The following is a 14,831-nucleotide window of genomic DNA, read 5'->3' as shown; positions in this document are numbered from 1 at the left end:
GAGAGGTCTGTACATGAAATATATTTCCAAAATAACTATCAGGGGGTGATTAGTGATATCAATAGGAGCAGAGAAGTGAAGGGAAATGTTGGGAAAACGGGAAAAGCTACTCCATTTTTACAGCGATACTTCTGTAAGGGCTGGATTAAAGAGGTCTAAGGGCGGACGAAGTCGCTGGCGTCCGCTAGTTATATAGTAAGAAAGTGATAACGGGTTGTGTACCCGACAGAAGGTGGTAAAATAAGCCCTTATCAGAAGATGGTAAATAATCCCTCAGTATTTCAAAGCTCTCTACCCAGGAACTCGTGATCCGAAATCACATAGGCTAACGACAGGACCAAACAGGCAACTAATTCAATGGTAGGTAACTACTATATCCCATTGTTATAGACGACTAGCAGGCGCCCCCGGTTTTACCCGCATAGTTCGCATTCCCGTGAGAATACGGGGAGAAAATCTAGCCTATGACACTCACAAATAACGTGGCTCTCTAATGGTAAAAGAATTTTCAAATTCGGTTCAGTAAATCCAGAGATTACCCCCTGCAATACCACAAACTTTACCTCTTTATAACATATCTCCTCTGTTTTTAAGTCTTTTGCCAATCTTTTGCTTTCTTGTAAGGATACAGATTCTCAGAAATGATAAACATGTTTCAATACGAGTCATGGAAACCAGGAACAGAAGTTGCCGAAGCTATATATAAATGCAACAGCCCTTCGTCGTTTGACATTCAAAGTTAGTGCGTGAAAGTACGTAAACACTGGACAAATATAAAAAAATTTTAGTGCAATATTGTAAAGTGAGTAATAAACATTACTAGCTAATTTTCAGAATAGTGTTAACACATATTTAAATCTAAAAGTGATTCTAAATTAGGACTTCAAGAACCAGGGTATAGGACTACTTTATGTTCAGTAACTTACTGTATTTTCTTATTGACTGCATGTTTGCGCTCATAAGATAAATTAGCTAACGCCGCGCGGTTTCACCCGCGTGATTCCCATTCCCGTAGGAGTACGGGGATAATATATAGCTTATAGCCTTCCTCGATAAATGGGCTATCTAACACTGAAAGAATTTTTCAAATCGGACCAGTAATCCCTGAGATTAGCGCGTTCAATCAAACAAACAAACAAATTCTTCAGCTTTATAATAATACTAGCTGACGCCGCGTGGTTTCACCCGCGTGATTCCCATTCCCGTAAGAGTACGGGGATAATATATAGCATATAGCCTTCCTCGATAAATGGGCTATCTAACACTGAAAGAATTTTTCAAATCGGACCAGTAATTCCTGAGATTAGCGCGTTCAATCAAACAAACAAACAAATTCTTCAGCTTTATAATATTAGTATAGATGATAATGCAGGTTAAGATGGTATTACTCTTATCCCACTTATCTAAGATTGCAGTTCATCTTCGAAAGGGAAGGCTCTTTTAGTTGAAAGCAAGAACTATTTTGTGGCCCAAAGCAAAGATCATGAAAGGGGTAAAATATTGCGATAATTTATTCGGTATGATTGCGACAAATTCAGTTTATCACAAATTCCGCGGGAACCATGGATTTTTCGGGACGAAAAGTAGCCTATGTGTTAATCTAGAGTAAAATCTATTTCCATTCCAAATTTCAGCCAAATCTCTTAAGTAGTAGCGGCGTTAAAGAGTAACGAACATCCATACAAACTTTCGCGTTTACAATAGTAGGATGGATTCTGAAGTATGTTTATAATGTTCTCTGTTTCAGAATGAGGCGTATAATATTCGCAAGTCTATGCCTAATCGTGGCTGTGGTTGGCAAGCCTGCAGAGCACTATACCGACAAGTTTGACGGAGTTGATGTGTCAAGCATTGTTACGAACCGGAGGTTATTGGTGCCTTATGTCAAATGTGTTCTTGAGCAGGGAAAATGCTCACCTGAGGGAAAAGAATTAAAGTGTAAATACTCATTTTATTTAACTATCATCATCATCATTATCAACCCATATTCGGCTCACTGCTGAGCTCGAGTCTCCTCTCAGAATGAGAGGGGTTAGGCCAATAGTCCACCACGCTGGCCCAATGCGGATTGGCACACTTCACACACGCAGAGAATTGTTTGACTAATTAACTTTACGCCAAGTATATCAAATGGCAAAAACGGAACCCTTATAGATTCATTATGTCTGTCTGTCTGTACGTCCGTATGTCACAGCCACTTTTTTCCGAAACTATAAGAGCTATACTGTTGAAACTTGGTGAATAGATGTATTCCGTGAACCGCTTTAAGATATTCATACAAAAATAGAAAAAAATATGGGATCACCCCATACTTAAAACTGAAACTACTTAAAATTAAAACTCGAAATCCAATTTTTTTTTCATCAAACCCATACGTGTGAGGTATCTATGGATCTATCCCCGGCTGGGCCGATTGAGGTTTTCTTAATTGGTCCAGGTCTGGCTGGTGGAAGGCTTCGGCCGTGGCTAGTTACTACCCTACTGACAAAGACGTACCGCCAAGCGATTTAGCGTTCCGGTACGATGTCGTGTAGAAAGCGAAAGGAGTGTGGATTTTCATCCTCCTCCTAAAAAGTTAGCCCGCTTTCATCTCAGATTAGATCATCACTTACCATCAGATGAGATTGTAGTCAAGGGCTAACTTGTAAAGAATAAAAAAATATACTTAATAATTGTTTGCTGATAACTCAAAGTGTTTTTGGCCGATATAAAATGTTACTTTCGAGTGTGGGTTGGGGTTTTAAAATTACGGTTTAGAGTTTTGACTGCAAAAGATGTATTAAAATAAGCACGTTTTTATTAAGTATTATTTAACACTTAATTAAAAAAAATTAAGTGTTAAATAACTAAAACAAATGATTTCTTTCACAGCTCACATCAAAGAGGCGATAGAGAACTACTGTGCAAAATGCACCGACGCCCAGCGCCATGGTACTAGGACGGTGATCGCTCATCTCATCAACAAAGAGAAGGACTACTGGAACCAACTCACCGTCAAATACGATCCCGACAGAAAGTACACCAAGAAGTACGAGGCTGAACTGAAATCTGTCAAGCAATAGCAAAGCCTGATATAAATTAAATAAATTATTATTAAAAAAAGAATTTTTTCATTTTCTAATTTGAAAATCAAAAATCAAAAATCAAAAATTCATTTAATTCAAGTAGGCTCAGTATACAAGCACTTTTGATACGTCAGTTAACTATTTGTAAAGATTCTACCACCGGTTCGGAAGGCAGATTCTGCTGAGAAGAAACCGGCAAGAAACTCAAAAGTTGCTCTTTTTTTAAAAAAATCATACAATAATATTATAATTACAATTTATGACAACATTACAATTTCTTATAGTTTTACTTCCTGTGTGAAGGTGGAAGCTGATCCAATGGCCTCCAAGCAACTTTGTCATTAAGGAACTCATCGATGGTGTAGTAACCTCGACTAAGCAAATGTTTTTTAACACATTGCTTAAAGTTATGCATTGGCAGGTCCATCACAGTCTTGGGGATCTTGTAATAGAAGAGTACACCCAAACCTACAAAAGATTTTTTTACTCTTTGGAGACGATATGCAGAAATAACTAACTTATGCGCGTGTCTAATTTGAATTTCACAACCTCCATGACGCAGTGGTGTACGCGGTGGATTTACAAAACGGAGGTCCTGGGTTCGATTCCGAGCCGATTAAGGTTTTCTTAATAGTTCCAAGTTTGGCTGGTGGGAGGCTTCGGCCGTGGTAAGATGGTACCGTCAAGCGATTGAGCGTTCCAGTAAGATGTCGTGTAGAAACCGAAAGGAGTGTGGATTTTCATCCTACTCCTAACAAGTTAGCTTCCATCCTAGATTGCATCATCACTTACTAGTTGAGATTGTAGTCAAAGGCTAAGTTGTAGAAAAAAAAAATTGCACCAGATTGTTTTCTAAGACAATTAATGGGGTCATTTGTCTTCAGCGATAAATTAATCTTGTCTGTCATTAGACGATGTAATTGACAGACAGCAGGGTAATTAAGTATCTTGGCCATTGATCTATCATAATAAAAGGACGCACAATCATGTTGAAAATTTCACTTAAAAACTGACTAATCTTGCTTTGACAGTTTTTGAGTTATTGGTAAGATATAGGTACATTAATATTATAAAGCTGAAAAGTTTGTTTGTTTGTTTGCTTGCTTGCTTGAACGCGCTAATCTCAGGAAATACTGGTCCGATTTGAAAAATTCTTTTAGTGTTAGATAGCCCATTTATCGAGGAAGGCTATAGGCTATATATTATGCCGTTTTCCTACGGGAACAGGAACTATGCGAGTGAAACCGCGCGGCGTCAGCTAATAGCAAAATAAAGCATATGCTGTCAAGGGCATAAAATAAAATAAAATGGGTAAAACCAAATTAAAACGCTTAATAAATCAAAACATGCACAATTTAACAATAATTTATCGGATTATTATACGAATAAATGTATTTCTGTAAAAATTCTACAATACATTAAATATTTCAACGACCTTTTTGTGGAAACGATGTAATTATGGTGCCTAAATAACAATGAACAGAATTGTAATTTGTAACTAAACATTTAATTGCTTTAAATTTTTCCAAATCATATTTATTAACATTCAGTTGAACATTGAGTTTTTTACAGAGGCATTTACCTCTGTAAAAAACTCAAAAGACTGAGTCTCGAGCTCGATGCATACTGGCGGACGCTAGAAGAGATACTATGAGCATCCGTTAGTCTATCGAAGCATTCGTCATGATAATTCCACTATATAGTAATGGTACGCGTCCACATCTGCATCGTAAGTAAGTATCGGACGCATCGCATCAAACGGTTCGTAGTATTCTTTGTATAGAATGTCGTACAAGTGCGTCCACTAATTCCCATCGTACGAATCTACCGTAAAATGATTAATCCGTTTAATGGTAAGCGTCCACGTATACGCATTGTACGTATCGGACGCATCGTATCAAACGGATTTCGTTGTTTTTAGTAGTATGTATACGGCCGGTTTTTATTTTAAGTAGCAGACTTGAAGTTCACACCGGCATCTGTCATTGCGTTATCCAAAGATACACCCGAGAAAACCACCTACTTTGCAATTATTCAGTATATATCACATTGAAATATATACCTTATTTCGGATACATAAGAATAAAATTAAATTGATAATTTTTAAATCCTCTACTACCCCAGTTTGCTCAGGCAATTAGTCTGTAGGTAAGTTGATACCCATTTGCTTAATGCGTTCCACATACTTTTTCCGCCATATCCCTTCAGGGTCGTATTTGGTCATCAATTCGTTCCATATATCCCGTTCAAATTCAATCAAATGGTTTGAAACTTCAGTAGATATTCGTTTCTGTGCGTCAGTGCATTTCTCGCAGCCAGTTTCGAACATTTCTTCCAAGTTATCTGTAAATGAGAGTTTTTTTCAATAAAGCTACAAAAAATATAAACATGGATAAAATTTAAAAATGTATAAAATTTAAGCAAACTCAAGGGAGTTGATAGTCCAGTAGATATAACCTCTTCCTTCGACTCGGCGTGCGTAGATTCGAATCCGGTTTGGGGCATGCACCTTCAACTTCAGTTATGTGCATTTTCATCACGTGTCTCAAACGGAGAAGGAAAAAATCGCGAGGAAACTTGCATACCTGAGAATTTCCTTAATTCTCTACGTGTGTGAAGTATGCCAATCCGCATTTGGCCAGCGTGATATACATATAATATAAATATAATTTGCTTTTCATTAACAACCCGTTAATGAAAAGCAAATTCTAGAACAACATATTATTACTGAGACGGGCAGCGTGAAGTCAGGAATGTGTATTCAGCAATGAAAATCTTCGTATAGTTCCAACAAAGTGTATTATCACCAACAAAGATCGCGCTCAACTGACTACCAGACGACAAAATAATTACCGACTATGACTCAAACAGTTTTACAATTCAAAATGGTTTCTGTATCTTACAACTACTTTTTAATTATACAGTTTTACGGCTTAGTCTAACATTATGAAATTAATATCATTATAATATTTAAATTAATTATAAAATGTAAATAGTTTACTTTAATCTGAGTTTTTAAATAATAAAGCTAAAGATATAATCTTTAGGTTTAGTCAAATCAGTATCTTATAAACGAAAAACTGTAATCATGACATTGAAGAATTATTATCAGCAAATAACAGACAATGTTTATAATAACATATAGATAGTTTAGTATATTTATAGTTTGTTAGAGGGAACTCGTAGGCCCTCGTAACAATATACCGTCTAGACTTTGTGTGGTAAAAACTCTGATGCGAGGGAAGAGTTTCAATTGCAGTTGAGCTGACATTGATAATATAGTTGATCATATAATGTAGGGATTTGTTTTATTACTTCGCGCGTTGGTCGATCGTATTGCTGGCCTATATAAAGCAAAGATAATCTTTTTTACATAAAAATGGAAACGACTCCAAAGACGTGTTAAAGTTATTTGGATTTTAACACAAAATTACTAAACCGATTTTCATTCAAATGTAATGAGACTAATATAAACGTATACTCTTTAAAACAATAAAAGAATTTTTTTGGTCAATAAACGACGAAGATATGAGGTAAACATTAAAAAAACATACGCGTCAAATTATTATTGTGAACCTTCTCTTTTCTTCAATTCGGTTGAAAATGGTATAAAAACCGCATGCCATTACAAAATAGCAGGCGGTCGCAAGAATAAAACAATTAAATAACTAATTTCATCATTCATCATCATCATTTCAAGTTTTTTTTTTATTATTGTTTACAAGTTAACCCTTGCAAAGTAGGTAAGTGATGATGTAGTCTTAGATAGAAGCGGGCTAACTTGTAAGGAGGAGGATGAAAATCCACACCCCTTTCGGTTTCTACAGGGCATCGTACTGGAACGCTAAATCGCTTGGCGGTACTTCCCTGCCGCTAGGGTGGTAACTAGCCACGGCCAAAGCCTCCCACCAGCCAAAAAAGTATACTTGCCTTTTAAAAACTTCATATCGGGGTTGCATTTACCCCTTTCAAAAATACAGTTGGCGTATCCAAGAAGCAACCGTCTGTTATGTAGAACCTCTGTTACGTTGAGTTTGTCATATTTGTCAGAATACTTCTCACTGGATACGACTGCCCCAAGAAGGCACAGTGCTAACGTTTGCCAAATCATCAGAACTCTGTTAGGAGAAAATTTGCTATTAATTGACAATGATGTTATCTAGAAAAAAATCTTTTTAACAATAAAATTTAACCGACTTCAAAATCACAAAAATAAACCAAAAAGCGATAAATAACATCGCGTGTGCTACCTTCTGATCACTCTAAAGACGGTGCCACGCCAGTGACGAATTAATTAAAGCCGTTTCTGAAAGAAGTACGGAAAAGAACAGCCTTTAAATCCTACAACTTTTTGATTTAAACGGCTTGAGTTAATCCATAGTGATGCATTAACTCAAAATGCATTAAAAAGTATGCATAAGATGCATTTTAGTTTTTTTTTGTGATTTTGTAGTCGGTTAAATATTTTTGTTAAAAAGATTTTATTTCTCTGTTTTTAGTTTGCCCTAGAGTAGTGAACGAAATCGCTTACAGTACGGGCAATTTAGTTATTTTCATTTTAGCCCAAAATTACTAAACTATTATATTCATGAAAATAAAATGGAACCAATCTGGGAACCAACAAAAAAAGAATTTTCAAAATTGGTTAAGAAATGACGAAGTTATGAGGTAACAAATATTTAAAAAACATGCGGGTCGAATTGAGAACCTCCCCTTGAAGTCGGTTAATAAATGTTTCCATGTACTTAAGATTAATATAAAATATAGTTGATGTTTAAGTCTATCTCCAGTTTTGGAGATAGACTATATTTTATATAAGTATATTTCGATTTATATTTCGATGAAATATATATTCTATATATTTCATCGAAAGGTTATAGGGGTCTATAGCCTTTCGATGTACCTACGATCATCTCCTGACCGTAACAATGGTGATATTGTGGCTTCACGGTTAAAAATTCGGTTTTAATTAAGGTTTTAAGAGGCGACTAAAATATTGTCCCATAAGAAAATATTCTGTAACACCCAAAATTGTTTAAATATAAAAATGTAGAACGTACCGTCTCAAACAGTTGTTGGCGCACAATTAGGTGCTATTCAATGTGATTTATTGCTTAACATGTTGTGTGTATTAAATTTATAGATGTCTGAGTAGGTAAGTGGTGTCTGATTTTATAAAATGTATAAAAACTTATATAAAATAAATAGGGGGGTTAGTTTAGATTTTAAATGTACTGTAAGTTATAGTAAAGTTAAACGAGTAAATTATTTCTTTTTAGCTAATTTGCCCTGTAACAATCAGGGCAAATCTGTTTCGTTTGGGTCAAGAAATTCTAACTTTACCCCCTTACTGTTGACATATTGATCTAATATTTGATAAAAACCTTTAGTTTTAATGACAAAAAATTTTATTATATATCAAAGATGGCCGTTGCTACTATTATTCATTCTCTCAATATGGACATCAAATAAATGAGATTTACTAGTGGTGTGAAAACATAAAAAAAAATCTAAAAAACTATTTAACTTAAAACTATATTTTTTAATTTCATTTTGTATTATTTGTTAAAGGCGCAATTAGCATTATTCTAACGTCATCTGTGATGACTATTGAATAAACGATAAAGTCGTGGAGGCACGGCGCGAGGCGGGGGGCGCGGGGGGACAGGACCTTACCGCCAAGCCGAGCGGACGTGCACACACGAGGTTGTCAAATAAATCATTTTGTGTTTCTTTATAAGCCTTACCTTGGTGACAAGCAGGACGTCACATCATCCATAGAAACATCCACAATGCTTGAAGAGGTTAAAATGGTCTGTTACCTATCAGGTATCTTGAGCACCATTTTTGATCGAAATACTTATTCTAATAATAATATATTTTATAAGAAAAAAGCGGTCCATAAGAAACCGAAACACTTTTTACCTTTATTTACACTGCTAAAACCTTTGAGCCTGTTGAGCAAAAAAAAAAATTAAAATAAAAGAAAGTGTTTCTGAGACACACACTAAAATGGAAAATTAATGACGATCGCTCCTAGGGCTTAGTGTAGCATTTTTGTTTATGTAAAACACTTAAATTTAAAACAAACCCCCAAAATAAAAGTGACAGAAAAGCTTCAGCCTGTATCTTTTAGATAACATGAGTGTATAAGAAGTTTACATAATCAAGAAAAACAAGTAGATACCTATCATTTGTATTTAAATATATTATGGTAATTCTTTTATATAAAAAATAATATGCAATGAAATTCTGATTTTATGATTTTAACTACATCTAAAATATTATAGGTATATAATATCTATTCGTACAATTTAAATATGTGCGGATTGTAGTAACGAACCATGGCAAAAAATAGCACGAGTATTTGGACTTCATGAAGTAAGTATTCCATAGTAGGTAGGTAGGTAGGTAGGTTAGTAATATGGATTAATAACTTTAGAAAAAATACAATAAGGAACTTAAGAGTGTGCAATATGTAATTTGGTGGTTACAAATGGTTCTGGATCTCAGATTCTGGTAAAGTTAGGAGCCTGATATTTGGGTAAATGATATTTCAAAGTGTTAGCTTCGTTATGACTATACAAAATACACAATTTGTATAACTTTTCTCGATAGTTTATTTTTTTGAAAAATACATGTTTTGCTCACATTTTGCTTTCAATCTCAGGAAAAGTAAACTTATTTTCTTAAATTTTTGTTTTGTATAGAAAATTAGGTATATATCTTGAACATGGCCATTTTGTTTTTCGTTATGTTGTTTAATTTACTTGCAATTAGGTAAAAATGGTTATGGCGCTCATGTCATAAAATTTGCGTCACGCGTCAATCGCTCCGTGCTTTTCACTCACATGAAAGTTATAATTCGGCGTCTCGTTTGCGCTTCGAATTTTATCCATATCGTAACGACGCGCTGCGCGGTTTAAGCTAACGCTAATAACTATACAAATCATGGCCACGTGCAATGGTGGCAAGAATACTAACTGCATTTCCGCGCTGGACAGCCAGGCTGATCCTTTGCGCAAAAATTGAGCCAGCCCTTCTGTCACCAGTCGAGGCAACTAGCTTACATGAAATGATTCGGAGAAATTTTTTTGGCACTGCGACTTCATGTTCCAAGGGTCTCCACGGCAAAAAGAACAAATTATGTAACTCTCAGTCAAAGAGGCATACTTATGCCACTTACCGGTTTTAGCTTTTTTGCTACGGCTCCCGGTCTTGATTCTGTATTGTATGTACAGTTTCTAGAAATAACAAACTTACTAAAACACTTATTTTACAGTAACCTGATCTTCTAAGCCAACTATTGGTCCAAACTACATAAATTACCGCGAACAAGATAACCCGAGGCATGTACTGGTAGAATGCCACAGATCTGAGAGCAGCTGCTGAAGAAACTAGCGAGAGGGTAAACGCGAGAAACCTCATCTCACGAATGCCGTCTAGCATGGAGCTTTGGCAGAACTATGCCCACACTAAATATGAAATAGAGATATGAAATATGAAAATGTGGTCGAATGAAAGAGTTCGCCACACCAAAAATGTCGCCGCTGTAGTTTGTATGTTGATATAGGATTAAACATGATGTACCTAATATATTATTTATTGCACTGATCAAATTATAAAATAAAGACTAAAACAGTCGGGACTGTAGTAGATTCAGTACTTCATTTCTTCTATCCAGTATTAGTCCCGACTGTTAAATTGCTGTCTACACCTCTGGTTACAACGTGTTTTTTTTCTTTTCAGTTTTTATACTCGTATTTTATGCAGTCGGGTTTCCGATCCGAGCCGATTCATATAGATAGGTAATAAATACTTACTTCAGTACCTTGCGATATACTTGTAGTTAGGTTAGGAACATAAAATTTGAAAGACAAATAATAAGTATGCTAAATTTTATTCAATGTCTTGAAGAAGATAAAATATTAGCTAAATCCATGTTTTTGAAATTTGCTTTTTAATATTGTAAGGTATACCTACATCAAGCGACAAACGGTCAATTCTTGTACTTACATAACATATGTTTCATGATCTCGAAAAAATGTTACTTTTTTTCAATGACGATGAATTTTGTGTTACTTAGTTCTATAGATGATTGTAAAGCTAATAATGCCTATGCCTTTAAGACATTCTTAATTTGCAAAATAGCAAAAGCGCAAACTGTTAAAATTATGCGATGATTAAAATGTTTATTTTACTAAAATCTTTAAAAAACATTGTTAGACGATAATGCTACTTTATTAGATAGAGATTTATTTAGACTTTTACTGTTAAATAAAAGAATAAGCACAATGTTATGTTGCTTATTCCTTAGATGCCAGAAAAGCTTCATAAGTTGCCTTGTTACTGTTTTCGGGATCAAATTTATGTTTTAAATCTTCCCAGAATTTTGGTTCGTGATTTTTGAGATGGTTCGCCACTTTTCGTGCCTTTTCCTTTTGAGCTTGAGTACATTTTTTGCATCCTGTTTGCATGCCGTCTTTAAGGTGCACTGAAAAAGTAAAAATATTGAGTAGGTAATTAAATATTTAATTGAGCAATTAAATCTTGATACCCTAATATTATTATTCCGCGTAATTACTGCAATTATGTAATTTTCAGTACTTTATCACACTAATATTATAAAGGCGAAAGTTTGTGTGTAAGTGTGTAAGTATGTTTGTTCCTCTTTTACGCTGCGGCTACTCAAATTTAGAATGGAAACAGAATTTACTCTGGATTAACACATATTTTTCATCCCGGAAAAATCCATGGTTCCCGCGGGATTAGTGAAAACTGAATACCACGCGGACGAAGTCACGGGCGTCCGCTAGTAATATATATTTTTTGCAGACTCAGAAGTCGATTACAAAAATTAGAAAGCCATTGTCGAACAAAGGCTATGATTCACAACATTTGTCAGGACAACTTAATTAACAACAACAACAAATTGTAACCAAAATAAAACCCTAGAATGGAAGAGCATGACCTTGAGTGGAGTCACGAACTTGTGATCGTTGTATGTAGGGTTAAGGGATCCCTTGATAGTTAACTAACACTCCCCTTTTCGAGCCGAGTCACTCTCCTTGCCTATCCCAAGTAGTCCATAAAGAATTACACAACAAGAAATGTGAAACGCCACGAGCATACTGAAGCCCACCACCAACCGATCGCTACCCCTCTCTAACTCCCTACTATTTACGGAAACAAGTCCTAGCGTGGCACGAGCCAACACGAGATCGAGCGACGTCACATCCATCTTAGACTACTATTTCCTACACGGCCTCTCCAGACAGGAAGACGTCCTTATCTACCATTTAACTGGTCATCTTTAATTGTGTTGTCACATAGATTGTAGTCTATTTCCAACGCCCAAAATTGAAAATGCAATACTGCTCGAAAAAATGCGACGTATTTAAAAAACGCTATCGCTGTTGTATTTGAACGTTATTTTAAAGTACATTAAAAAAGCTCTCGTGCGAATGAGGGCTACTTGTGAAGAATAAAAATAACATATCATGGGGGTGCATTTCAAATAGGCTGTCCGCCATCTTGGACGTCAGCCATATTGGATTTAAGTCATGTGACTATTTTTTTCGTATTCCAGACAGCAAACCCTTTCATTTGATATCCATATCAGGTGTATTTCAAACAGTCAGTCATCTTGGGGAGGCCGCCATATTGGATTTGTAATGACGTTTCTTAGCTGGTCATGTATTGACATAAGAACTCAGAGCGTGTGCAAAATTTCATTCTAACCGAAGACCGGGAAGTAGGTCAAATTAAGATTCCAAGATTTTCTTACATACATAGTTACAAGTGAAGCTAATATAAGCATGTTAAAAAAAAGAACAGAACCTTCGATTTGCGAGTCCTTCTCGTTTTTCCCCCATTTTTACGATAATATAAATATTTACATCCATTACCTACTGTGAAACAACAAAAAATAAGTTACGAGTTACAGAACTTTTTATTTGCAAATGAATAATGTATCTACCTGTAATTAAATGTGTTAGACCTGTAATTAACTTTAATTTGTGGTTATTACGTTCTTCTTCCTCAAAATTAGTTAGGAGAAACCTTAACCTAAATTAAATCCTAAATTTGAAATCTGATTTTTTTTGCCACCTATCTTCAAGTTTGACTTGTAGAGTTTCTCATGATTATCATTAAGAACCCACATTCGGCTCACTGCTGAGCTCGGATCTCCTCTTAGAATGAGAGGAGTTAGACCAATAGTCCACCACGCTAGCCCAATGTGGATTGGTAGACTTCACACACGCAGAGAATTAGGAAAATTCTCTGGTATGCAGGTTTCTTCACGATGTTTTTTCTTCACCGTAGAGGTTCTACTGTATAATAATATTATGATTATTTGTTACCTGTAATTTCTTTCCCCTCGGGCGTACAACGCCCTTGTCCAAGAACGCACTTCATATACGATGCCAACAACCTCTTGTTATGTAATATCTCATCGATGTTAATATTGTCATATCTGTCTGTATATTCTTCTGCTACCGCAAAACTTATTAGAACAAAACCAACAAGTAGAATTAAATTCTTCATTGTTGCAGTTGCTTTTCTTAACTTCGTCTTACAATGTTAGCGGTTATCATGAGTTACTAAGACTAACGCGGTTTTTATCTGATCTGATTTTTTATAGACTGCATCAATTGCATCCTTTGCGTAATTTGTTGTAGACACGTTTTCCATTGTTATGCGTATTAATTAATTCTGCTTCTGGTTTTTCTCGTATATCAAAAATGACTTCCGTAAAGTGAACAAACCCATCGTCGCCTTTAGAATGACACTGTCTTATACTTTTAGTGACTTGCCCAAGGTTTTAATTAAGGCATTACGTGTACAAATATGCATTGTACAATTTCTTCTCTAAATATAAGTTCTTAATCCGTTCTAAGGATAGGCAGGGTGTTTTTGTATTTACAAAGTGCCCATGCTCTTACATTGGCATTGGAAGGTAGCAATTTTCAATGGGCCGGACCCTTAAAAGTCCAAATTATGAAGGTTATTTGGCAAATTACTTCGACATTTGTAGTAAAGATACATTGGATCGGAAATAACATATTTCCTGAAGTTAACACAGATTTTATGTGTGTAATTACAACTTCATAATTTTTTGCAACGGTACAGTCATAAACATAAACAAAGAAGCCAGTTTTTATGTAAAAAATTTACCTACACGTATTAAAACTAAAAGTGTAACTGTAATTCCTTTAACATAGGTAATATGTTGATGTAATAAAATTGATAGATTGATTTGTTGGTGACATACCAACGTGCCTCGGAGAGCATTGTTTAACCTGGTCGTCGGCTTCGGCTGCTATCAACATAAGCCCGCAGAAGAAACAGTCACCGACATAGCTCAACGTGTCGCGAATCTAAAGTGGCAATGGGCGGGGCATATAGTTCGAAGAGCCGATGGACATCCCAAGCTACTGGAATGGCGACCCCGCACTAGAAAGCGCAGTGTTGGTCGACCCCCTACCAGGTGGACTGAGGACATCGAGCGAGTCGCAGGGATTCGCTGGATGCAAGCGTCTTAGGAAAGGCCTGAACGTTCATCGGCTGATATGATGATGATGATGAATAAGCCCACCAACTTGATTTGGAGTAGCGTGATGGAAGCTTCATATCCCATTTCCTATCAGGATGGAGGTCTAACCCATCAGGAGTTTAAAAGAGCTGCTAACTCAGAGCAATTACTATAGGACCTGCCTCGCTAGACGTTACCTCTCTGTCAAAAGTATATGATCATGATCTACC

The 14,831-nt window shown here is 35.8% G+C and overlaps 2 protein-coding genes across 4 annotated transcripts; one reads left to right on the top strand and one right to left on the bottom strand.

Annotated features, from left to right (window-relative positions):
- Positions 1–648: 648 nt before the first annotated feature.
- On the top strand, positions 649–3,105 carry LOC112049009 (allergen Tha p 1). 3 transcript variants are annotated; one of them, XM_024086730.2, is made up of 3 exons: positions 649–802; positions 1,748–1,938; positions 2,872–3,105. In XM_024086730.2, the coding sequence occupies exons 2-3, from the start codon at positions 1,749–1,751 to the stop codon at positions 3,060–3,062; spliced, it is 381 nt and encodes a 126-aa protein (XP_023942498.1). In that variant the 5' UTR covers positions 649–802; position 1,748; the 3' UTR covers positions 3,063–3,105. The 3 variants fall into 3 exon arrangements, with proteins under 3 accessions (XP_023942498.1, XP_023942500.1, XP_023942499.1); XM_024086732.2 differs by having other exon boundaries at positions 734–895; XM_024086731.2 differs by having other exon boundaries at positions 734–912.
- Positions 3,106–4,414: 1,309 nt separating this feature from the next.
- LOC112049035 (uncharacterized) lies at positions 4,415–13,900 on the bottom strand. The gene is made up of 4 exons (XM_052887942.1): positions 13,430–13,900; positions 11,373–11,559; positions 6,996–7,201; positions 4,415–5,408 (listed from the first exon to the last, which is right to left on the bottom strand). The coding sequence occupies exons 1-4, from the start codon at positions 13,611–13,613 to the stop codon at positions 5,203–5,205; spliced, it is 783 nt and encodes a 260-aa protein (XP_052743902.1). The 5' UTR covers positions 13,614–13,900; the 3' UTR covers positions 4,415–5,202.
- Between the last annotated feature and the right edge of the window lie 931 nt (positions 13,901–14,831).

The sequence above is a fragment of the Bicyclus anynana genome, chromosome 20 (assembly GCF_947172395.1).
Source record: "Bicyclus anynana chromosome 20, ilBicAnyn1.1, whole genome shotgun sequence".
In the NCBI taxonomy this organism is placed as follows: domain Eukaryota; kingdom Metazoa; phylum Arthropoda; class Insecta; order Lepidoptera; family Nymphalidae; genus Bicyclus; species Bicyclus anynana.
This window is presented reverse-complemented; position numbering and strand designations above follow the sequence as displayed.